Source organism: Mastomys coucha, unplaced genomic scaffold (assembly GCF_008632895.1).
Source record: "Mastomys coucha isolate ucsf_1 unplaced genomic scaffold, UCSF_Mcou_1 pScaffold20, whole genome shotgun sequence".
NCBI classification, from domain to species: domain Eukaryota; kingdom Metazoa; phylum Chordata; class Mammalia; order Rodentia; family Muridae; genus Mastomys; species Mastomys coucha.
Window position 1 is genome coordinate 78,335,950 of NW_022196903.1, and position 25,259 is coordinate 78,361,208.

General features: G+C 38.2%; 1 protein-coding gene across 2 annotated transcripts in view; it reads right to left on the minus strand.

Moving 5' to 3' along the window:
• Positions 1 to 25,259, minus strand: part of Exoc6b (exocyst complex component 6B) — a 472,818-nt gene that overhangs the window by 185,465 nt on the left and 262,094 nt on the right. For both annotated transcript variants that reach the window (XM_031382365.1, XM_031382364.1), the window contains exon 18: positions 24,902 to 25,081. In XM_031382365.1, the coding sequence (XP_031238225.1) occupies positions 24,902 to 25,081 (180 nt within the window). The remainder of the gene's footprint in view (positions 1 to 24,901; positions 25,082 to 25,259) is intronic.

The window sequence follows — 25,259 nt, forward strand, 5'->3', positions numbered from 1 at the left end:
CTCCCTCTCCATTTCCCTCACCCTCTCTCATACACACACACACACACACACACACACACACACACACACACATACACACACACACACACACACACACACATACACACACACACAAACATATAGCCTACTGAGTTAAATTAGTGTTGGGCTGATTTCTAAAAGTTTTTAAGACACTGTTATCTGGAGTTATATTACATGGAGAAGTTGGAATATTCTTGCAATAAAGAACTGATAATGCTTGTGGAGCTAAATATGCTTACCCAATTCAAACCATAGGACATACCACATAAGTATAGAAACATCACCAGTACCAAATAAAAACAGATACTCTTTAAATTTTAACAAGTGAAAATATATATCAATAAACATCTGAGGTAATGAAGTACAAAAGCTGCCCTAGGTAGAGTCACTATTGTTATGACGAACACCATGAGCAAAAAAAAAAAAAAAGTAGAAGGAGGAAAGGGTTTACTCAGTTTACACTTCCACATCATAGTCCACCATTAAAGGAAGTCAGGGCAGGAACCTGAAGCCAAGAACTGATGCAGAAGCTATGATGAGGTGTTACTTACTGGCTTGCTCTTGTTTAGCCTACTTTCTTATACAACCTAGGATTACTAGCCCAGAGGTTGACCCAGTCATCAATCAGTAATTAAGAAAATGCCCTAAAGACTTGCCTACTGCCCAGTCTTATGGAAGCATTTTCTTAATTGAGGATCCCTCTTCTACAATGACTCTAGCTTGTGTCAAGTTGAAATAAAACTAGATAACACAACTGACCCCTTCACAACTTGACACACAAACTTATCACTGTTAAGCTATAACCTTTCCTTTCCTGTTCATCCCTCAAGATCACACACTAATATTGATATAATAATACAAAGTACTTTGAAAACCTGAACATCCCACAATCTGGCAAATTCAAACATTTTAAAAGTTCAGTCTCTTTAAAAAATTTTAAAGTTTCTTTTAAAATCTGAAGTCTTTCAACTGTGGGCTCCTATAAAGTCAAAAATAAATTAAATAGTTTCTTATTTCAAGAGGGAAGAACAAGAGCACAGTCACAATCAAATCAAAGCAAACCAAACTCCAACTATGTAAATAACTCAGTATCCAATGATTAGGATACCATCAAGATCTAGGCCCCTCCAATGTTTCTGGGTCACTTTTCAGACTCCACCCTGTATAACCCCCTCACAGATTTTCTCCTAAGCTCAGTGTGACTCCATTCCATGGCTTGTGCTATTCTTTGCATTTCTCTCACAATCCTGGCATCTCCAAAATGCTCAAGTCCCTGATGCAACTAGGCTCTACTTTCACCAATAGCCTCTCCTACACTAGCTTCAGGGACTGCAGCCCTGCCACACAGTGCCAAGACTCAGATACTCTACATGGGCCATACCTTCCAAAACAGTGTCATCTGAGTAACTCTTATACTACCCAGGTTCAGCTTCAGCACAAAGTACAACTATGACAACATCTGGAATACAACTCTATGTGCTGGTTCTGAGAAAACACTTAACAGAAGATTTCACCTCAATGATGCTGGTCTCTTCTTAGTCACCACTAGTTTCTCTGCTCTGAATAATGAGCAAAAACTGTCCCACAAAGTAAAGGTTTCACTTTAGTGGTTCTGGTACCTTGTCAACCATAGCTTCTTCTTCAGCTCCAGCTCATCAGAAGCATACAGTTAACCATTCTTAACTAAAAGTATACAATGAACTCAACGGTCTTTAAGTGGCTTCTTGTCTATGGAACTTTATGAGCCCAGGCTTCTATCCTTGCATTTCTCTTAACACTTTTATCTTCTAAGCTCCCACAAAACAGCTCACCAAGATTTTAATACTCAATGGCTTTTGTAGCCCAAAGTTCTAAAATCCTTCCACAACCCACCAAAAACATGGTCAGGTCTGTCATATCAACACCCCACTTCTGATACCAACTGCTATCCTCCTTACGGCTACAATTGCCATGATGAAATACCACCATCAAAAGTAAGTCAGGGAGGAAAGACTTATACTTCCATATCACAGTTTATCCCTGAAGGAAATCAGGGTAGGAACTTAACCAGGGTAGGAACCTGGAGGCAGGATCAAATGAAGAGGCCATACAGGGGTGCTGCTTACTAGCATGTTCTAATGTGGCTTAGTCAGCCTGCTTGCTTACAGCAACCAAATATACCAGCCCCGGGGTAGCCACCCAACAATGGGCTGGGCATTTCCACATCAATCACTAATTAAGCAAAGGTACAACAGACCTGATTACAGTATGGTCTTATGGAGGCACTTTCTTAATTTTCCAATCTAATAACTCTTGCTTATACCCGTTTGATATAAAACTAGCCAGCAGGGGGCTGGAGAGATGGCTCGGCGGTTAAGAGCACTGACTGCTCTTCCAAAGGTCCTGAGTTCAAATCCCAGCAACCACATGGTGGCTCACAACCATCTGTAATGAGATCTGACGCCCTCTTCTGGTGTGTCTGAAGACAGCTACAGTGTACTTTCATATAATAAATAAATAAATATTAAAAAAAAAAAAAACTAGCCATCAGAAAAAGTTTCCTAGTACATTTCTAAGTTCCACACTGTAACTAAGCTTTAATTGTTAAGTCTTAAGTTTTACAGTGGAACAAAATAAGAATATCAATATTTATTTGTAAGGCCATTAAAGCAATTCATAATCTACCTATTTATCTGGGAAGCTAAATTTTCCCATGTATTCTAACCAAAACAGCATAAGGCATCAGGGTGATTCTGATGCAGATATGAAAATTTCAGACAGAAATTCAAAATAATACCAATATTCTCAAGAATTTCTTCAGTTGCAAATATAGCTACTGCTTCTGAACAATACATTCATGTTGCCACTTATATAAATATAAATATGTATTTTGGTGTTCTATCACTATCATTGTTCCATAGGGTAAACATCAACAGTTGCCATCAGGTCAAGTCAGTCTTTGGGTTCTCAGTGGTATCTGAATCACATGAACAAGGAGTCTCAAGTCTTAGGACAGCTATGATTACCTCAGGTTTTTTGGATATAATAAATTAATTAACTCTGAGGTTTAAAACAATTCAGATGCACTATCTTACAGTTAGGGTGAGAAGTCAAGGTGTGTCCCACAGAACAATAGTCAAGAGCTGCATTTCTTTCAAGGACTCTGGAGAGGGGGAACAGGGGGTGGGTATTTCTTTCCTCTTCTTTTCTTTTCTTTTCTTTTCTTTTCTTCCCTTTCCTTTCCTTTTCTCCTTTTTCTTTTTGCTTTTTCAGTTTCTAGGGACTGCCAGCATGCCATACATCATGATAGACTTCCACTCTGCTTTGTATGTCCTTCTCTGACATTCTATCTTCCTCTTATAAGGCCCTTCAGTCTATGAAAAAAATACAGGGTAAGTGTTAGAGCTAAGAGGGGAAAGGGATCCTCGAAGTCTAGAGCCAAGGAATACCCAAAGACAGTGTACAACACACATCACACAAAAGATTACTGGGAAGAAAAAAAACAAAAAAGAGTGGTTGCCTCTACTTGGGGAGAAACAGCAAAGAACTGAGCAGAAAGCAGACTTCATATGGTTTTGAGGGTTTTGTTTGGGGGTATGGAGCTTCCCAGGATGGCCCAGGATTGAAGCAATTATGTGTTCTAATCTTGGGGCAAGTTTGGGGATTAGTAGGATTTTGTGGCCTGATCTTGATCTTTTTTATTTTTTATTTTTTCCCTTTTCGGTAGAGTAGGGCCTGGCTGCCAAAGTAATCTGGGGGTGGAGTCTGAAAGCTGGAGGTCTCCAGGGGTAGGGACAACAAAGGGAGTCTCTGTGTATGGGAGGGAAAGCTACCCTGTCTTATGAGTGGGTGTGAATAGCCAACAGACAAGACCATACCTTCCTTAAGACTCTCAGCATAATGATATCACCAAAATTCTATTTGCCGTGTAGCTGACAGGATTTGTGGGTATGAGTATTTTTGGGAAATCAATATTCTGTCTAAAACAATAAAATGATATACACTGAACACTTTAAAATCATAAGGGGAGCTAATCTAATAGAAACATGTACACAGATACCTCACAAAGTACATATAAATAGCCAATAAGAATATAAAATACTGATTGATTTCCTCATTTCTCAAGATAATTTCAGTTAACAGAAATGGCAGCATACTAGTACTATATGCCTAACAGTACTAAATGAGGAGGAGAATATTTCTGAATGTACTGTGGACCAGCAAAGGATTCCAGCATTCTACTACTAATATAAATTGATATAATCCTTTGGAAAACTGCTTGATTAGATTGGTATGTTCTCATATCCTATAGTATGTCAATCTAACTCCAAACATGTGCTTAAAATAAATATTTCCTAATCCAGACATGATGGCGCATGCCTATAATCCCAGCACTTGGGAGGCAGAGTCAGATGAAGTTTAAACTCAGCTATATAGCATATACCAGGCCGGTCAGCACTAAACAGCAATAAAGGGGTGAAAATAAACAAGGTAGAAATAAATCTTCATCAAAATCCATGAACAGTTTCATGGCAGTACTAATGCTAATAAGTAACAATGGAGAAGAGCTCAAATGTCATGCAGCTCTAAGCTGCTGAATGGGATCACCTCACAGATGGGAAAGTGGACAGGGATGAGAAAATACTATATATGCACGACTGAATGAAGAGTAAACAGAATACCATCCCACAGCAAAGCCTTGTAACTAACTACATCTAATGAAAATGGAAAACGTAGTGAAGGTCATATATGGTTAAGGGGGCACATGAAAGGAATGTCTAGGACTCTAATGATGTTCTGGTCCTTGACTTTGGTGCTGGTCATCAGCCATGACTAGATCTGTGAAAACTTATCAGAATATAAACTTAAGCTTACAATTTGTTCCTTTTCAGACATATTTCTAATTTTCCAAAGACATAAGTTATTTTATCAAGGACAGACTGTTCTAAAAGAATATTGTATTGGGGCATGGGGGATAGTTGGATAGCTCTGATAGCAAGAATGCATACTGCTCTTGAAAGGAATCTGAGTTCAGTTCCCAACACCCATGTTCCACTCATACCTACCTGGAATTTTAGTTCCAGAATATCCATGCACCTGATCTCCATGGAGACCTTCATGAATATGCCCACAGCTAGCCACCCACCTCCATACACATGCACACATACATACATAGTAAAAAAAAATATTTTGTTAAAGCAAAAACAAAAGACCCACATTTTGCGGGAGAAAATACTCAATTATAACTTACTACACGTGGCATAAGAGGTATGTGACAAGAGCAGAAACATTTACATTGTTAGTCACACAGCACCAACAATGTTATCCTACCAAACAAAAATCCTTAGATGGTGTGCATTCCCAATGGTAAGCTATGGTCACTTCTAGGAAAAAGCATGGAAGGCAGAATAGAGCCTATTAGTGCGATGAAGGACTGCTTCCCACTGAAGGTTTTGTCACTTCTGATCCTAAAACCATACTCCATAAGAGTTATCAAAATACATAGTTGAAGAAAATAATATTCTACTACAACACATGTAAGCAAACATGATTTATAACTTCCTTTTTTTCTTCACCATTTTAGAACGGTTAAAGGTATGAAGTCATTCATTTATAAGAATCGTGTAAAGGCAATCAGACTATCCTATATTTTATAAAACCCTTCTCAAAATATGACATAACACCTTCAGAGATGGACCACAGGGTGAAAATCCTTCTCTTACCTATCAGCCTTGGGAGTTTTTTTCCAAACAAGAGCTTGGACCTCGTGTAGAGAAAAGGGCTGAAGTGCAAGGAACCCCCACCTGCTGATTCCAGAAAGGAGTCCCCAGGATAAAGTACACTTTATACTGATTTCCAATGATGTATCTTATATGTTTGGTGACATTAACTTACTCAGTAAACCACATTAAGTAAGACTAGCTAGGAGAGACTATGTATAGTATTGGGTAGTGGAGAACACTACAAATAACTTGTGTCAAGCTTGTTAATAGTATTCTTCAATATAGCTTTTAAAAGTAAATTAATATGTAACTTTCTATACTGAAAAAAATCTAAGAAATATTTTCTCACGGAATTTGTAGCTCTGGTAATTAAAAGGAGAAAAAAAAGATTCTATATTGTTTTCAGCAATGAAGAAAACATTAAACCCTGAAGTACAGATTATAAGGAAGGGAGGAAAATGTCAGGAAAGATATGGAAAACATGGCCTTGAATTATATTTTAAAAATAGGAAAGTTATAAGAGTATATGAGATATCATCCTAGGGAGAATTAGGTCCCCCACACCTCACATGAGCAGGGAACGGATATCCTCTGCTGGAGTCCCGGTTTCTGCATGGTTAGGACAGACCTGCCTAGGGCAGCTGGGAGTTACAGTAAGAAGGTTACAGTGGTTGGGACTCCTTACAAGGCCTCTTCCACACAGGCACAACCTCAGCTGTCAGTCACTGCCCCTGACCAACTACAGGTCAGGATTCTAAGCCCCTCCCCTAAGACTCTCAGGAGACCTCAATTACACAGGCTCCAAACATCTTCTTTCAGGCCTTTAAATTTTAGCGAAAAGCAATTTGCCTGCCATATAAAAAACAGAATGCACTTTGCATCCACAGGAACATGAAGGCCTCTTTTGAATCCCATTTCCACATACAATGCTTACATTATCTTAAGCAATGCTTTATCCATCTATGCCTAAACCTATTGTACCAACATGGACGTACTTTATAGATGCTGATAAATGAGAGGCTGGCACTTGGCAGAATTGAAAAATATATATTTTCCCCTTTTACTCAAATAATATATGAAACAAGAGGGACTTTAAAATCTATAACTTTTTAAAAATGTGAATATGTAAATATTTAAATGCCAAGAATAAAAAAATATAAGCTAGGTTTTGTGGTGCATTCCAGCAGAGGGAGGTGGGTGTCTTCAAATTGAAGCCAGCCAGGATGACACAGTAAAACCTTGTCTCAAAACCACCATCACAATTGTTTGCCTTTTTTATACTTTATGTTATAGAGATTTCCCAACTATAATACACTTTGAGAGATTTAACACACATAATCTGTTTATAAAATCTTGTTCTGCCTTTTTGATATCATATTAGAAATATTTCCAAGGGTTTAATGTCAAAATCCTAAATGTAGACTCACAAATGTGTACAATATCTTGAGTAATAGTATTACAGTATATTACTACACCCAGTTATATACCCATGTGTATATTACTACACCTGTAAGGATTTTAATTATTTAACTTTTATAAGTAATGTTGATATGACTGACCTGTCCTCAAATAACACACAGAGCCCTAGAACCTCAGCACTATGTGGAACAGGCCACATAGTGTCTCCAGTCAGCAGTGAAACTAAAGTGACTGATAATAAAAGCATCGGTGCATACTCAGAAGACCCACTCACTGAAGCTGCTTGTCTGACACAATGGTACAGCTGTGGGATTCCATTCCTTAAAACTCCACGTTCTGTTGACTTTCAGCCTTATCTCATCACCAAAGTCAGGATTATAGGATACTTTCTATTTCATGTCAGAATTTTTTATGAATTATAAGACAAGAATATGATTCAAAAGTCAGTATCATTAAAGAGGCTAAAGACTACTGGCTGCACAGTGCCAGAAACAGCAAAAACTACTGCTGGTAACAGGCATTTTCTTAGGAGAAAAAAGCTAAGTAATAGCCCAATACACATAAGCCTCTGTGAAGAAACACAAAACCTCTAAAGGACTTAGGTGATTAAACTTGTAAGCCCAGTGTCACACTAACAAGGAGCTAATCTGTTGATCAATGTACTCGAGGTAGTTTAAATAACCTAAAGGTTAAAAGTGCAGAAATGAAACATGGATCAATTTCCTGGTAGGCATAGATACCATGAGCAAATCTGTTATATATCTCCTTCAAAGAAAAGAAAATTCTTTTGACATTTGTTCTATGCATGTAATTAATTTGAAGAAAAATGTTATTGTATCTTGAAGGCTCTGAGGCTTGCTCGTCTCACGAGGACCCTGGAACTTTCCCTATTTTGTTCCAGAGAAAGCCATAGGGAATGGATCCACTTAGACAATCATTACCAGATGAGAGACTTTCCACATGTGTCAAATAAGAGTTACAGCAGTTAGAATGAGTACCTCACTAACAAGTACCTCACATATATATTACATAATATATATATTATAGTAAACATATATTTATACATACACATACATATGTGTATGCATGTATATATTACATGTGTGTGTATATATATACATATGTATACATACACACACACACATTCTCCTGTCCCATTGTCTTACTTTATAGTGGCATTATTGTAATTTATTTTCCCTGCTGAGAAATATTTGGGTCATAATGACTGAAATTTTGCATACAATATTAAAAGATAAATGATGGCTCTATTCAACACAGCCTAATGTTCTACATAGATAGCTGTGAGGTGGTACAGAGATAGGTGTGATGAGGTCCTTTATGGAAGACTTAGTATCTGGTATATTCTCAAATGGTAGACAGTCACTATTGAGCAAGATAAAGGATTACTGTTTAGTTCCTGAACCTGGGCAAGATCACTTTAGCCTTTAGTTTTTCCATTTGACAAATCGAAAAAATATTCATTGTCCATGTATCAAATAGGTTGTTTTAAGAAGCCATATAAGATAATATAAGGTACACAGAGAATAAATAATACAAAGTAATATCAGGATGGATGGCATTTTACCAACAAAAAAGTCTATCATTTGAAAATAACATTTCTTGTTTGTGGAAACATGGGAAAATGACAAGAACTTCAAGTATCTGAAGAAAGTAATTGAAGAAGATACCAGAAGATGTAAGGATCTCTAATGCTCATAGATCAGTAAGATTAACATAGTAAAAATGGCCATCTTACCAAAAACAATGTAAAGATTCAATTTTTCCATCAAAATTCCAACACAGTTCTTTATAGGCCTTGAAAGTACAATTTTAAACTTCATATGTAAAACCAAAAATCCAGGATCAATAAAACAATCCTGAACAATAAAAGAATTTCTTGAGGTATCACCATTACTGATTTTGAGCTATATAATAGAGTAATAGTAATTTTAAAAAGTGCATGGTATTGATATAGAATCAGACAGGTTTATCAAAGTAATTGAGTCAAAGACCCAGAAATAAATCTATAGACCCATGGATGCTTGATTTTTGAAAAGAAGCCAAAACTAGACAATGAAAAAAAGAAATCATATTCAAAAAATCTTGCTGGTTTAACTAGATATCTGCACATAGAAGAATGGAAATACATCTTTACTTATCATCCTGCACAAAACTCAAGCCAAAGTGGATCAAACATTTAACATAAAACTAGAAACACTACATTTTTTAATTTTTTTTTAATTAACAGACTTCATTTATTTTTGTCATATAAAAACCCTTATGTGGTAGCCACAGCTGGAGCCTGGGTCCTCTGAACAGAGACTCTGGTGTGGGTTTTCACAAGATGATCAGTGAATTCCTGGTAAGGAGACTTGGTGAACATGGTTTCTTTCCAGAGGTCAGGGGTCAGGTAGCTGTAGGTCTTGGAGATGGCATCTAAGGTGGCCTTGGCAAAGTTGCCCAGGGTGGCAGTGCAACCTTTGGCTGAAGTGTAGCAGTCATCTATACCAGCCATCATCAGGAGCTTCTTGGGCACAGGAGCAGAGACAATGCCAGTGCCTCTGGGGACAGGGATGAGACGCACCAGCACAGACCCACAGCGGCCTGTCACCTTGCATGGAACAGTGTGGGGTTTGCCAATCTTGTTCCCCCAGTAGCCTCTCCACACAGGGACGATGGAAACCTTGGCCAAGATGATGGCCCCTCGGATGGCAGTGGCACTACATTTAAAGGAAGTGAAAGTGTGGAATGCCCTTCAATGTACTGGTTCAGGAGAGAACTTCTTAAACAGAACACTAGTGAGTGGATCAGGCACTAACAATTAATGGGACCTCATGAAACTGAAAAGCTTCTGTAAGGGGCAGGACACTGTCAACAGGACAAAACAGCAGCCAGCAGATTGGGAAAGGTGCTCACCAACACTACATCTGACAGAGGGCTCCTATCGAAAAGCATAAGAAGAACTCAAGAGGTTACATACCAACAACTCAAATAAACCAATTAAAAAATGGGGAACAGAGCTAAACGGAGAATTCTAAACAGAGGAATAAAATAATAATAGGCCAGAAACACATAAAGAAATGTTCAATATCCTTAATCATAAGGGAAATGCAAATCAAAACAACTCTGAGATTCTACTTTACACCCATTGGAATGGCTAAGATCAAAAACTCAAGAGACAGCATATACTGGTGAAGATGGGGAGCAAGGGAAACACTCCTCCATTGGTACAAGGAATGGGATCTTGCCCCAAAGTTACTGTGCCCTTTAGACATAGCTCCATTTACAATTCCCATTGCTCCTTTTCTCTTCAAACTGTACAGTTTGTATTTCTCTTTATTCAGCTTGCTGCTTTACATTATAGATCTGTGTAAAAGTAATTACTAATAACTACACACCACAGTCAATACTATGTTGTCTTGAAATCTCCTGTACCAAACTCATTAATCCAAAATACTTCAATTTAGTCTTTGGTTGTGGCATCATCATCATTTTGGGATAGGGCAAAATGCAGCTATACTCTTTGTCAAAATATCACAAGAATGGTCTCTAGGCCACTTACTAATATTCTTCTCCTCTTAAACCTTTAGAGCTAGGCAGGCTATCATAAGCTGCACTGTCCTCAGGACCAGTCTTCCATGTTCCTACTAATATACCCAATTAAGCTCCTCTTAAAAAGTTCAACTGGTTCCCTAATCCAAAGTACCAAAGTCTACATTTTTCTATTAAACACTAAGATTGGGCCTGTCACAGCCATATCCTGCTCACTGATATCAATTTCTGTGTAAGTCACTGTTCTATTGCTGTGAAGAGACATTATGACCACAGCAACTCTTATATAGCAAAACGTTTAATTGAGGGCTTGCTTGCAGTTTCAAAGGTTAGGGCATTATCATCATGGTAGGGAAAATAGTGGCAGGCAGGCAGGCGGGGTGCTGGAGCAGTAAATGAGAACTATATCCTAATTTTCAGGCCAAGAAAAGAGAAACTCTAGGCTTGGCATGGGCTTTTGAAAACTCAAAGCCCACCCACAGTGATGTACTTCCTCCAATAAGGCCACACTTCCTAATCCTACTCTATTCAAATATTGCAACCCCTGGTGACTAAGTATTCAAATAAATGAGCCTATGGGGGACACTTTTATTCAAACCACCAGAATATCAGTATAGAAAACATATATGCTTGCAGTAACAATGAAAAGAAGCCATAAGTTTGAAAAAGAACAGAAAGAATGTATGGGAGAGTTTGGAGGGAAGAAAGGAAAAGGAAAAGCATTGTAATTAAATTACAGTCTTGTGGTGGTTTGAATATGCTTGGCCCAGCAAGTGGCACTATTAGGAGGTATGACCTTGTTGGAGGAAGTGTGTCATTTTGGAAGGTTTTGAGAGAGCTTCCTCCTAGCTGCCTAAGGATGCTAGTCTTCTCCTGGCTGCCTTCTGATCTAGATGTAGAACTCACAGCTCCTCCATCACCATGCATGTCTGGATGCTGCCATGTTCCTACTTTGATGATGGACTCAAGCTCTGAATCTGTAAGTCTGTCCCTTATAAGAGTTGCCTTGGTCATGGTGTTTCTTCACATCAATGAAAACCTAACAAAGATAGAAGTTGGTACTAGGAACTATGGTATTGCTGTGATAGGCCTGACCATGCTTTTGCTTGAAGGAACATGGACTTTGGAAAGCAATGGAATGCTTCAAGTGGGGCTTAATGGGCCATCTTAGTAGGAATATGAAAAACGATGGCACTGAGGGTGAATTGAACTATGTAAGCCTGCTGGCTGAAAGGTTTTAGAGGAGAAGAATTTTATTATGTGGTCTAAAGACTGTTCTTGTAATATTTTGATGAAGAATGTGGCTGCTTTTTGCCCTTGTCTAAAGAGTATGCCTGTGGCAAAGATAAAGAAATTTCAATTAATTGCATGGACAAAGAAAGTCTCAGAAAAGCCCAACATTTACTTTGTACTATGGTTTACTTTCATGAAGAAGATTCTGATGAAGTAGAGAAAGTTTAGAAATGAAAAATACAAAATATATGGTTCAAATAATAAAGAGGCACCAGGAAATAGAGTGGAGCTGAATCCAATATTCTAGGAAATAATCAGATTAAAGGAGTGATGATCTTGAACCAAGAACCCACCCTGGTAAGCTTATTGTTTATGCTTTTGCAGTTGAACAAGGGACTTGATTATTGTTTCCATTAGACTTTCAATGGGAAGTGAAATTTTACAATACAAAAATGGAGAGCACAACTATCATACAGATCTTGAGGCTGGAAGACACAAATTTTTTATCTGGATCTTGAAGAAAAGTGGCCATGAAAAGCTTAGGCCCATCTTTAATCCCAGGGCACATAGTCAAGCAGATCTCTGATTTCAAGGCCAGCCTGTTATAGAGCAAGTTCCAAGTAGAGAAAAGCTAATCCAAGCATTCAGGAGACAAAACCATACAGATCTCCAAGTTTGAGGTCAGTCTACAGAGCAAGCTTCAGGATAGCCAAACTTAGGCAGTGAATTAAATCCTTGAAAACAGAAAGCTGGTGAATATGTAATAGAATGAGGGGTGACATATTCTAGCCCCAGCAAGCAGCAGAACCCCGCAGCTTCAGCCACATGGCTATAGTTTCAGAATCAAGAATAGAAGGGATATAGCTGGATCTTGAGGTAGAACTACTCGAAATTTTCTGAGAAAACGCCTAATTGATTTCCAAAGTGGTCATGCAAGTCTACAATCCCACCAGCACAGGAAGAGTGTTCCCCGTGCTCCACATCCTCATCAGCATGTGCTATTTCCAGAGTTTCTGATTTTAGCCATTCTGATGGGTGTACAATGAAATCTCAGTTGTTTTGATTTGCATTTCCCTGATGACTAAGGACTTTCAACATTTCTTTAATTGTTCCTTGGCCATTCAAGATTCCTCTGTTGACAATTCTCCATTCAACTCTGTATCCCATTTGTAAAATTGGGTTATTTGGGTTGTTGGTATCTAACTTCTTGAGTTCTTTTTAAATTTTGGATATTAGCCTTTTGTCAGGTTGGTGAAGATCCTTTTCCAATTTGTGGGTGACCAATTTGTCCCACTGACAGTGTCCATTGCCTCACAAAAGCTTTGAAGTTTCATGAGGTACCATTTATCAATTGTGGATCTTAGAGCTTGAGCCATTGGTGTTTTGCTCAGGAACTTGTCTCCTGAACCAATATGTTAAAGGATATTTCTCACTTTTCAGTCTATGAGACTTAGTGTATCTGGTTTCATGTTGAAGTCCTTGATACACCTGGACTTGAGTTTTGTACAGGGTGATAAGTATGGATCTTCAGGGCATATACCCAAATGATGCTCCAACATCTCACAAAAACACTTGTTCAACTATGTTCAGAGCAGCTTCATTTGTAATAGTCAGAAACAGAAAACAACCTAGTTGTCCCTCAACTGAAGAATGAATAAAGAAAATGTGGTATATCTACACAATGGAATATGACTCAGCTATTAAAAACCAAGATATAAATTTTTCAGGCAAATGGATCAAATGGATGGAACTTGAGAATATTATCCTAAAGTAATCCAGTCCCAAAGGGACATGTACTCACTTACAGATAGATATTAGCCATAAAATATAGGTACCATGTTACACTCCACAGATCCAGGGAAGCTAAACAATAAGGACAGTCCAAGCAAGGAAGATGAATCTAACTTAGAAGGGAGAATAAAACAGTCATAAGAGTCAGATGGAGAAAAAGAACTGGGAGGGAGGGGGTTATGGGGATGGGAATGGGGGAATTCAGGATCAGGAATGAAAAAGGACAGGAGAGATGGCTAGATGGCCATAGGGGTGAATGAACATCTGCAACTGACAGGGGTAAGGAGGTGGGGAGCATCTCCAGGATGAGACAGAGACCTGAGATATTTGGTTGCTGCTAAGAATCAATAGGAGTGACCTTAGCTGTGACTCACTATACTGGGAATATGGAACTTGAAGAGGCCACCTCCTATACCCAGACAGGAAAACCAGTGAGCAATAAAGATACCAACTCACCCACAAAACTTTCAATCCAAAAATTTCTCAAAATCCTATCTACAAGTAATGTAGGCACAGGGGAGGGAGTAGAGAAAGAGGGAATGGAAAACCAATAACTGGTCCAATTTGAGACCCATCCCATTGGCAAGTACCAATCCTTAACACTATTAATGATACTGTTATGCTTGCAGGCAGGAGCATGTTGTCCTCTAAAAGGCTCCACCCAAGAGCTTCCTCAGATGGATGTAGCCACCCACCCCCAAACTGTGGATGGAGTTTGGGAACTCATGGAAGGAAGAAGGATTGCAGGCCCTGAGGGGGATAGGATCTCCACAGGAAGACCAACAGAGTCAACTAACATGGACCCGTGGAGTTCCCAGAGTCTGAACCACCAACCAAAAAACATACATGGGCTGGAACTAGGCCTCTCTGCTCATATGTAGCAGATGTGCAGCTTGACTTTCATATAGGTCCTGAATAACTGGATTGGGGGCTATCCCAAAAGCTGTTGCCTGTGCATAGGATATGTTCTACTAGCTGAGCTGCCTTGTCTGGCCTCTGGAAGAGGAAGCATCTATCCTAGCAGAGACTTGAAGTGTTGTGTGTGTATGGGGGCTGGCAGGGGGAATATACCCCAGGGCCCCCCTCCCTGCCTGCTCAGAAGAGAAGGGGAAGAGGAGAGGGAAGGGTTGTGGAGGGGTTGATCAGGAGGAGGGCAGTGAGCAGGATGTAAAGTAATAAGTAAAAATAAAAAAAATAAAAAAATAAAAAGAAAAGAAAAAAGAATTGAAGAAGTTAGTGGGGCAAATGATGCCGGCTAGCTGGAGCTTAGAAATTAGTGATGATTAAGAAGAGACCAACATCACTGAGGTAAAATCAGGGAAGTGTTTTCTGACAGTACAAAGAAGCTGTGTTCCAGAAATAGTCAAAGTTTTACCTTGTGCTGCAGCTGAACTTGGCAAGGTGTAAGAATCAAGCAGGTGGTACTGGTTTTGAAGGTATGAAAGGATCACAGAGAGCAGCTGGGGCTTGGCACTGTGAGAGGCCAGGGAAGGCCACTAGTGAAGGTGCAGTCTCAGTTGCAGTTGATGGCCCAGGACTGAAGGGGTCATACAAAGAAGGCTAGGCTTGCCACCATGAAAAGAGACTATCAGAGGGTATTGGTGAAGCCTAGTTTGCAACAGAAGACGCCAGCAAATTGGAGATGCCAATACCATGGTATAACCTCCAGGATCAGCAACAGCAGTGGAGTGTAATCAACCAGAGCCCAGAGTGCTACAGAGGACAGAGCAGATGTGACCAAAAGCCATTTGAGGGAGCCCAGTAGATCATGTGTGAATACCAGACATTGCAACAACAATCTGTAAAATTGAAGTTGCCTTGGATACCCCAAGTTGTTAGAGATGCTAGAGCCATGGGGTACCTGCTGAGGAAAGCTGCTAACAGGGAGTTGAACCAGACCAAGAGAATGAAGTTGTTGTTACTGAATGCCAGATCTGCCAATAGAGGTCAATAAGGATAAAAAGAATTGGAGCTCTGAAGAGTGCTTTGATCAGCTTGCTTTGGTCCAGTATTTCCTCCCTAGAATGTTTTGGAATGGTGATGTATATCCTGTGATGTTATCTGCCTTTTGACAGTTAAGTGATTGGATGAATCTCGGAAGAGTCTTTGGACTTTTAACAATGTTAAGACTGTCATAGACTATGGGATTTTTAAGTTGTGTTAAATGTATTTGCATCATGCAATGGCTAGGCATGGCCTCCATAGACTCATGTGTTCAAGCCAAAGGGGGGCCATAGAGTTGAATGTGTTTGGATATGCTCAGCCCAGGGAGTGGCACAATTAGAAAGTGACTTTATTGGAGGAAGTGTGTCATTTGGGGGGGTAAGTTTTGAGAGAGCTTCCTTCTGGCTGCCTAAGGATGCCAGTCTTCTCCTGGCTTCCTTCTGATCAAGATGTAGAACTCTCAGCTCCCCCAGCACCATGCCTGCCTGCATGCTGCCCTGCTCCCACCTTGATGATAAAGGACTCAACCTCTGAACTTGTAAGCCAGCCCTAATTAAATGTTGTCCGTTATAAGAATTTCCTTGCTCATGGTGTCTCTTCACAGCAATGAGATCTTAACTAAGACAAATATAAAAAATAAATAAAGAGAAAAAAAAGTACTTTGCTGCTAAGAATGCAAGAGGCATAAATATGCATGCAACAGTTAATTAATGACGGGTGAGTTAAATTCTTATGTACGTGTGTTATCTGTCAGCTCAAGGGACATGATAATAGTTAATAGTCAACCTGGAAAACACTACGATGGTCATTCAGAATAACTCATGAAAACTGGCAAGGCACCTTGGTCACCAAGACTTCACAAAAAAAAAAAAATCCAGTAATAATTATGCTATGGGTAGGCACAGCCATAAACATCTCAAAAATTCATTATGAGTATAATTAGTAACCCTGTGTATCATCCATCTACACATACATACACACATACACATACACACTCGCGTACATACACAAACACACACACACACACACCTCCCAAAGACATCATCTTATAATGCAGCTAGTATAAAAATATAACACTGAAGCTTATATAAGTTAATATATGCAGATTAGAAAGCAATTTTTATTTACTTGTTTATTTATTTTAGACAAGACAGATATATGATCTTTATGGTTACAATCCTCAGGGTTTAGGATTTGTTTAAATCCTACCCTACCTTGATTCTGGACAGTACATGGTAAAATGAAGCAGTAACCTGAAATTTACTATCAATTCAACACAAATGAGATAGTACACAATGTTTACAAAAAACTATCTTAGACTTGACAATAAGGGGGAAACTTTATGAAAAATCATGACATAAGTGCTAAAATGATAGATTTTGGGTTAAACAAATGTCCTGGAAGTTACAATAAACCAAGTAAAGCACAGTGAGCAGCTACGGGAGCTGGTGTCAAGACATAGCTCGTCTTGCCACACAGTGCCTGGCCAGAGCACCTAGAGAATTGCTTTTGAGACAGGGGAATAAGTGTGAGCAGCACTTAGAGAGCAGAGCAATCCTTGAGATTCTTCAAAGACCTTTGAATCTGCACCTCTTCCTTATGGAAGATCCACTGTACAATCCACTCACACCCACCATCACCACACCCAGCCAAAGGAACGCAAAATATAAAATGATTTAAAAAAAATCCATTTTCAATAAAGTGTTATTTTAAATAAATATAAAATTATCTCTTAAAGACAGAAAATTCTAGAGATAAATGTACTTCTAAGTATTGCCTACCTACTACCAACATTAAAAGGACATCAAATGAGTCACATAGAAAAAAAAATAAAAGTCAGAAAAAAATCAAATAAAAATCCAAAAGCTATACATAGAAACATATAATTAAACCTGGGATTATATAATCCTACATAGAACATAGCTATTAGTGGGTGTAGATGTGCACTAAAAATTAGCTCAAACAATATCGACCTTTTATAACTTTTTCTAAGTTTCAAGTATGATCTCTGACAGCCTCTCCATCAGCTGTGTATTTGGTTGTAGAACAAGTGGTTTTCCTTTTTTTAACTTTTATTGGATATTTTCTGTATTTACATTATGTAGGACAGGTTCTACTGGAAGCACACACCACAATCACTCTCACCACGAGCATGCACTCCATTTCCTCACTTCCTGTTCAACAGTGAGCATACAAATTATGTCTTTTTTTCTGGTAACATCAGACACTGGTGTCAACTTCAGAACACTGACCATAAAATACTTACCAGTATCTTGTTTTCTCAATATTTCCTTAGGGAAAAAAAATCAAATATTTACTCAATATAGAATTCACTGTCAAAGCAAGGTCTTAATATTATCTTCATCCAATGGGAGAGACAACTTTATTGAAAATTATTTTTATGGAGAAAAAATTGTTTCACAGATCTTAAAATTCTTACAGGTTTTTACATGCTACTCTTTTAACATTAGTCTATCCTAGTTCAAAAGGCTATTGCTTATTTTGCTTTATAGAATTTTGGATCTAGTAGGTAAAGACCACACTTAATTGTTACACTTTTAGTAAATAGTGTCTAATTTTGCTTTAGTGTCAATTTTAGAATTATTTAATTAATACATTTTCTTATGAAATTCACCTGGCATTTGATTGGTCTTGAAAAGGTTCTCTGAGCCACAAAATATTCCCACCGTGGTACACTTGTATGTTACTCTATGAGAGATTCTTCACATTATCTCTACTAATTATTTAATAAATGTACATAGAAAGAAATATCTCTCTCTCATAATTTACTCAGATATGTTACAGCCGTATAAAAACATGGCCAATCACTACAATTATAATTTGTTCTTAGGAAACTTTACTTATTTAATAAAACTTCTTAAATAAATGGTGATAATAAGCATTTGTAACCTCTGATGTTAATATAAATTCATGTGTTTAGTATAACCCTGTTAAATTTACATTACCTGCTAAATTTTAAATAAACATGTTTAATCCTATTATTAAAACAGTATTTGCTTATGTTTTACTGATTTTTATTTTTAAATCAAGAACAGAGAGTGTATGTTATATAATGTCTTTATAAAATACTTCAAGATAGTTTTCTCTCATTTACACAGTTATTGAGAAGGTCAAATATTAAGAGATTTTTTTTTCTTTAAATCTGGAACCACCCTTGCATTTCTATAATAAATCCTAGATAGTAGTCACTAAATTTCTTTCTCACAACACTTATGATTGACTTTCTATTATAATTAATTTTAACCATAATTGTGAGCTTACTTTGTATTTTTTAAAGATTTATTTATTTTTATGCTATGTTTACAACTGTTTTGCCTGCATGCATGTAAGGGCATTGTGTGTGTTCCTAGGGCACAGAAGCCAGAAATGTAAACCAACATGTGGGTACTAGGAACCAAACCCAGGTACTCTGCAAGGACAGTGCATGCTCTGAGCCACCTCCCATATCTGCAGCTCTGGTGTATTTTTCATATTTGTGTTATTTGGTCGCTTTGCCTTGTCTTGTTGTTAGAGTGAAGGGGGATAAAACAGTATAATTTTCTGCAACTTAATCCTCCTACTAAGCACAACTAGGAGAAGTAAAAAACACAATTTTTTTCTTTAAAGGTATCAGAAGACTATGAACAAAGACGACTAAAAAGAGGAGAATTATAGAAAAGGCCGCACCTTTTAAAAGTCATCTGAGGGTCACCAGCTGTCCTTGGCAGTACTGGCCAAACCCCAGCATAGGCAATAAACAGAGAAGCAGAATCAGGTCTCAGGGTCCAAGGAAGAGAATAGTTATTACACAGCTAAGACAAGTTTTCTTTATTTCAAAGGGCTAGAGTGTTAAAATTAGAGGTCTGAGAACCAAGCTTTCCATTACAGCATTTGTTGAATTCTAAAGCTTAACAGCTCAGGAAAATAAAGGTTTATGCCAAACCTTTGAAGGACAGAGTGAGATTTTCCAAAGTCTCACAGTGGCTCAGACATAGAGACTCACCAGAGGACAAATGTGTAAGAACCTCTGATAGGCTGCTTTTTAAATCCATTTGAGACAGGGTATTAAAACAACACAGAACAGGTAGTTTATCAATGCAAGAATGGCATAAACAGGTAGCTCATAAACAACAGAATGTTATCTCTTCCAGTACTAGAACCTGGGAAATACAAGATGCAGTTGAAAACAGGTTTGGTGTCAGTTGGGAGCTCATCTGCAACTTTAGAATAGATGTATTCCTGAGGTATTCTATTATGATAGCAGAAACATAAAGATCTCTACATTTACTCATGAAAGCCCCTGCCCAAGGCCATCACCTCCAGGAGCCATTTCCTGCCATCACAGGGGTAATTAGTTAGGTCCAACGTAAGAATTCCAGCCTGTCCAGCAGACATCTGCACCCGGGGAACTGAGGCTGCTTTGCAGCCCTCTGTACACAGGTCTCACCAGGAGAGAACTGTTCTCTCAGGAATGCTTTCACTCCCAGGCTCAGAGATGAGATAGCCACTTGCTCTCCAATAACTACCAGTGAGGAGGAGCACAGGGGGTCCAGGAACAGTGGAACAGCTGGGACAGAATCCTTCCTATCCTCCATCTGCACCCAGGAGCTTGGGCTGGTCCAGAGCCCTCTGTACACAAGTTCCACCAGGAGAGAGATGGTCTCCCAGGTGTGCTGACACAGGATTATAGATCAACAGTAGGGACAAGCTCCAGCCAGAGACAGCAAGACCATCTGACAGCAGAGATAACCAGATGGCGAAAGGCAAATGCAAGAAGCTTACCAACAAAAACCAAGGCTGCCTGGCATCATCAGAACCCAGGTCTCCCACCACAGCAAGTCCTGGCTACCCCAACACACCAGAAAAGCAAGATGTGGATTTAAAATCACATCTCATGATGCTGATAGAAGATTTTAAGAAGGACATAACTCCTATAAAGAAATACAAGAGAACACAGGTAAACAGGTAGAAGACCTTAAAGGGGAAACATAAAAAAAATCCCTTAAAGAATTACAGGAAAGCACAACCAAATAAGTGAAGCAATTGAACAAAACCATTCAGGATCTAAAAATGGAAGTAGAAACAATAAAGAAATCACAAAGGGAGACAACCCTGGAGATAGAAAACCTAGATAAGAGATGAGGAGCCATAGATGCAAGCATCACCAAGAGAATACAAGAAATAAAAGAGAGAATCTCAGGCTCAGAAGATACCATAAAAAACATTGACACAACAATCAAAGAAAATGCAAAATGCAAAAAGCTCCTAACCCAAAACATCCAGGAAATCCAGGACACAATGAGAAAACAAACTTAAGGATAATAGGTATAGAAGAGAGTGAAGATTCCTAACGTGATGGGCCAGTAAATTTCTTCAACAAAATTATAGAAAAAAATTTCCCTAACCTAAAGAAAGAGATGCCCATGAACATACAAGAAGCCTACAGAACAACAAATAGATTGGACCAGAAAAAAATTCCTCCCCTCACATAATAATCAAAACACCAAATGCACTAAACAGAGAAAGAATACTAAAAGCAGTAAGGGAAAAAGGTCAAGTAACATATAAAGGCAGGCCTATCAAAACTACACCACACTTCTCGCCAGAGACTATGAAAGATCCTGGGAAGATGTCATACAAACACTAAGAGAACACAAATGCCAGCCCAGGCTACTATACCCAGCAAAACTCTCAATTACCATAAATGGAGAAAACAAGATATTCCATGACAAAACCAAGTTTACACAATATCTCTCCACAAATCCAGCCCTTCAAAGGATAATAAATGGAAAACTCCAACACAAGGAGGGAAACTACAACCTAGAAAAAGCGAGAAAATAATCTTCTTTTAAAAAATCCAAAAGAAGATAGCCATAAAAACATAATTCTAACCTCTAACAACAACAACAAAAATAACAGGACGCAACAATTTTTTTCCTAAATATCTATTAATATCAATGGACTCAATTCCCCAATAAAAAGATACAGACTAACAGACTGGATAAAATAAACAGGACCCAACATTTTTCTGCATACAGGAAACGCACCTCAGTGACAAAGACAGACACTACCCCAGAGTAAAAGGTTGGAAAACAATTTTCCAAGCAAATAATCCCAAGAAAAAAGCTGGAGTAGCCATCCTAATATCGAATAAAATAAACTTTCAACCAAAAGTTATCAAAAAAGATAAGGAAGGACACTTCATACTGGTCAAAGGAAGAATCTACCAAGATGAACTCTCAATTCTGCACATCTATGCTCAAAGTGCAAGGGCACCCACATCCATAAAAGAAACTTTACTAAAGCTCAAAGAAAGCATTGTACCTCACACAATAATAGGGAGATACTTCGACACCACACTCTCAGAAATGAACGGATCATGGAAACAGAAACTAAACAGAGACACAATGAAACTAACAGAAGCTATGAACCAAATAGATTTAACAGATATCTATAGAACATTTTATCCTAAAACAAGAAATACGGTCTTCTCATAACCTCATGGTATCTTCTTCAAAATTAACCATATAATTGGTCACAAAACAGGTCTCAACTGATACAAGAAGACAGAAATAATCCCATGCATCCTAACAGATCACCATGGACTAAGGCTGGTCTTCAATAACAACATAAACAATGGAAAGCCCACATACATGTGGAAGCTGAACAACACACTATACAATGATAAGTTGATCAAGGAAGAAATAAAGAAAAAAATTAAAGACTTTTTAGAGTTTAATGAAAATGAAGCCACAACATACCCAAACTTATAGGACCATGAAAGGAGTGCTAAGAGGAAGATTTAGCTCTGAATGCCTCCAAAAAGAAACTGAAAAGAGCATACACTAGCAGCTTTACAGCACATCTGAAAGATCTAGAACAAAAAGAAGCAAATACACCAAAGAGGATTAGATGGCAGGAAATATTCAAACTCAGGACTAAAATCAACCAAGTGCAATCAAAAAGAACCATACAAAGAAACAACCAAACCAGGAGTTGGTTCTTTAAGAGAATCAACAAGATAGATAAAACCTTAATCAGACTAACCAGAGGGCACAGAGACAGTATCCAAATCAACAAAATCAGAAATGAAAAGGCAGACATAACAATAGAAACCAAGGAAATCCAAAAAATCATCAGATCCTACTACAAAAGCCTATACTCAACAAAACTGAAAAATCTGGATGAAATGGACAATTTTCTAGACAGATACCAGGTACCAATGTTAAATCAGGATCAGATAAATGATCAAAACCATCCCATAACCCCTAAAGAAGTAGAAATAGTCATTAATAGTCTCCCAACCCCCCCCCCCAAAAAAAAGCCTTGGACGAGATGGGTTTAGTGCAGAATTCTATCAGACCTTTAAAGACCTAATACAAATACTTCTCAAACTATTCCACAAAATTGAAACAGAAGGTATTCCACCAAATTTGTTCTATGAAGACACAATTACTCTGATACCTAAACCACACAAAGACCCAACAAAGAAAGAGAACTTCAGACCAATTTCCCTTATGAATATTGATGTAAAAATACTCAATAAAATTCTCACAGACAGAATCCGAGAACACATCAAAACGATTATCCATCAAGATCAAGTAGGCTTCATCCCAGGGATGCAGGGATGGTTCAATATATGGAAATCCTTCAACATAACCCATTGTATAAACAAACTTAAAGAAAAAAACATATGATCATTTCATTAGATGTTCAAAAAGCATTTGACAAAATCCAACACCCCTTCATGATAAAACTCTTGGAAAGATCAGGAATTCAAGGCCCACACCTAACATAGTAAAAGCAATATACAGCAAACCAGTAGCCAACATCAAACTAAGTGGAGAGAAACTTGAAGCAATCTCATGAAAATCAGGGACTAGACAAGGCTGCCCAATCTCTTCCTTCCTATTCAATATTGTACTTGAAGTCCTAGCTAGAGCAATTAGAAAACAAAAAGAGGTCAAAGGGATATAAATTGGAAAGGAAGAAGTCAAAATATCACTATTTGTAGATGATAAGATAGTATACTTAAGTGGCCCCAAAAATACCACCAGAGATCTCCTAAACCTGAAAAACAACTTCAGCAAAGTAGCTGGATACAAAATTAGCTCAAACAAAACAGTGGCCTTCCTCTACTCAAAGGATAAACAGGCTGAGAAAGAAATTAGGGAAAAAACACCCTTCACAATAGTCACAAATAATATAAAATACCTTGGTGTGACTCTAACTAAGCAAGTAAAAGATCTGTATGACAAGAACTTCAAATCTCTGAAGAAAGAAATCACAAAAGAAAGCACACGGTGCCGGGCGGTAGTGGCGCACATCTTTAATCCCAGCACTTGGGAGGCAGAGGCAGGTGGATTTCTGAGTTCAAGGCCGGCCTGGTGTACAGAGTGTACTCCAGGACTACAGAGAGAAACCCTGTCTTGAAACAAACAAACAAAAAACAAACAAAAAAGAAAGAAAAGAGAAAAGAAAGCACATGGTATGCACTCACTGATAAGAGGATATCAGCCCAGAAGCTTGGAATAACCAAGATACAATTCACAGACCACATGAAGCTCAAGAAGAAGGAAGTGTGGATACTTTGGTCCCTCTTAGAAAGGAGAACAAAATACCCATGGAAGGAGTTACAGAGACAAAGTGTGGAGCAGAGACTGAAGGAAAGGCCATCCAGAGACTGCAGAATCTATGCAGTTTAAAAACAGTGTCTAACAAACAAAAAAATACCAGGAAGAAACATGGACATTTCACTAAAAATCAAATCCATCACTAGGTACATAAACAATAAGTTAAATAAACATAACTTGAAATGATTGTGACTGATATAATCAAGAAAATAACTACAAACTAGATAAAAAGATAGGAAAGTTGATCAAAGAATTTCAACTCATAAAAAAAAAAATATCAAAAGATGTTCTAAAACTAAAAGAAACAGACTTTAAATGTTAACTGGCAAGTCTCCTTACACTCTTTACAAGGTATTTTTCATGTCCAGTAATAATGACTTTGCACTTTGAAGGAAGACCTGAGAATATAGACAAACTGCAGAAATCTTTGAAACAAATGATATGGGAGGCCTCAAAATCCATGTAGGGATTTATACAGCCAGTAGGTGCTCTTGGGCATTAAAGAGGGTGCTGGCAACTTAAATCAGAAATGAGAACTTAAGTAAAGCTATAGGGTAAGACATGATTTTCCAACTTTGAAGGGAAAATTGAGGAACTATCACTTACAGGAAGGTGTGTGAACACGGCAAAGGTGCTCCGAAGGAAGGCAATGAGGTCTACTAGGTAATCACTGGCTTTGTTGTCTAGGTCGCCTGTCATCCAGTCGTAGTCAGCCAGCTGCAGAAACTGATCAATCTTCTGATTTAGGTTTGTATATATCTCTTCTTCAGCTGCATGTCGAGCATCCTGGGAAATGATATTTAAATTTAAGAACACATTGATATGGCTGGGGTGAAAAGGGCAAACACGTATGTCATGGAGCTACCACATGTCTATGCCCACTTAGGAACACAGCTCTGAGTGTTGAGTGACATCAGCTTCCAGGAACACTTCTCTTTCACAAAGCACAAAGTTACCTTTCCTA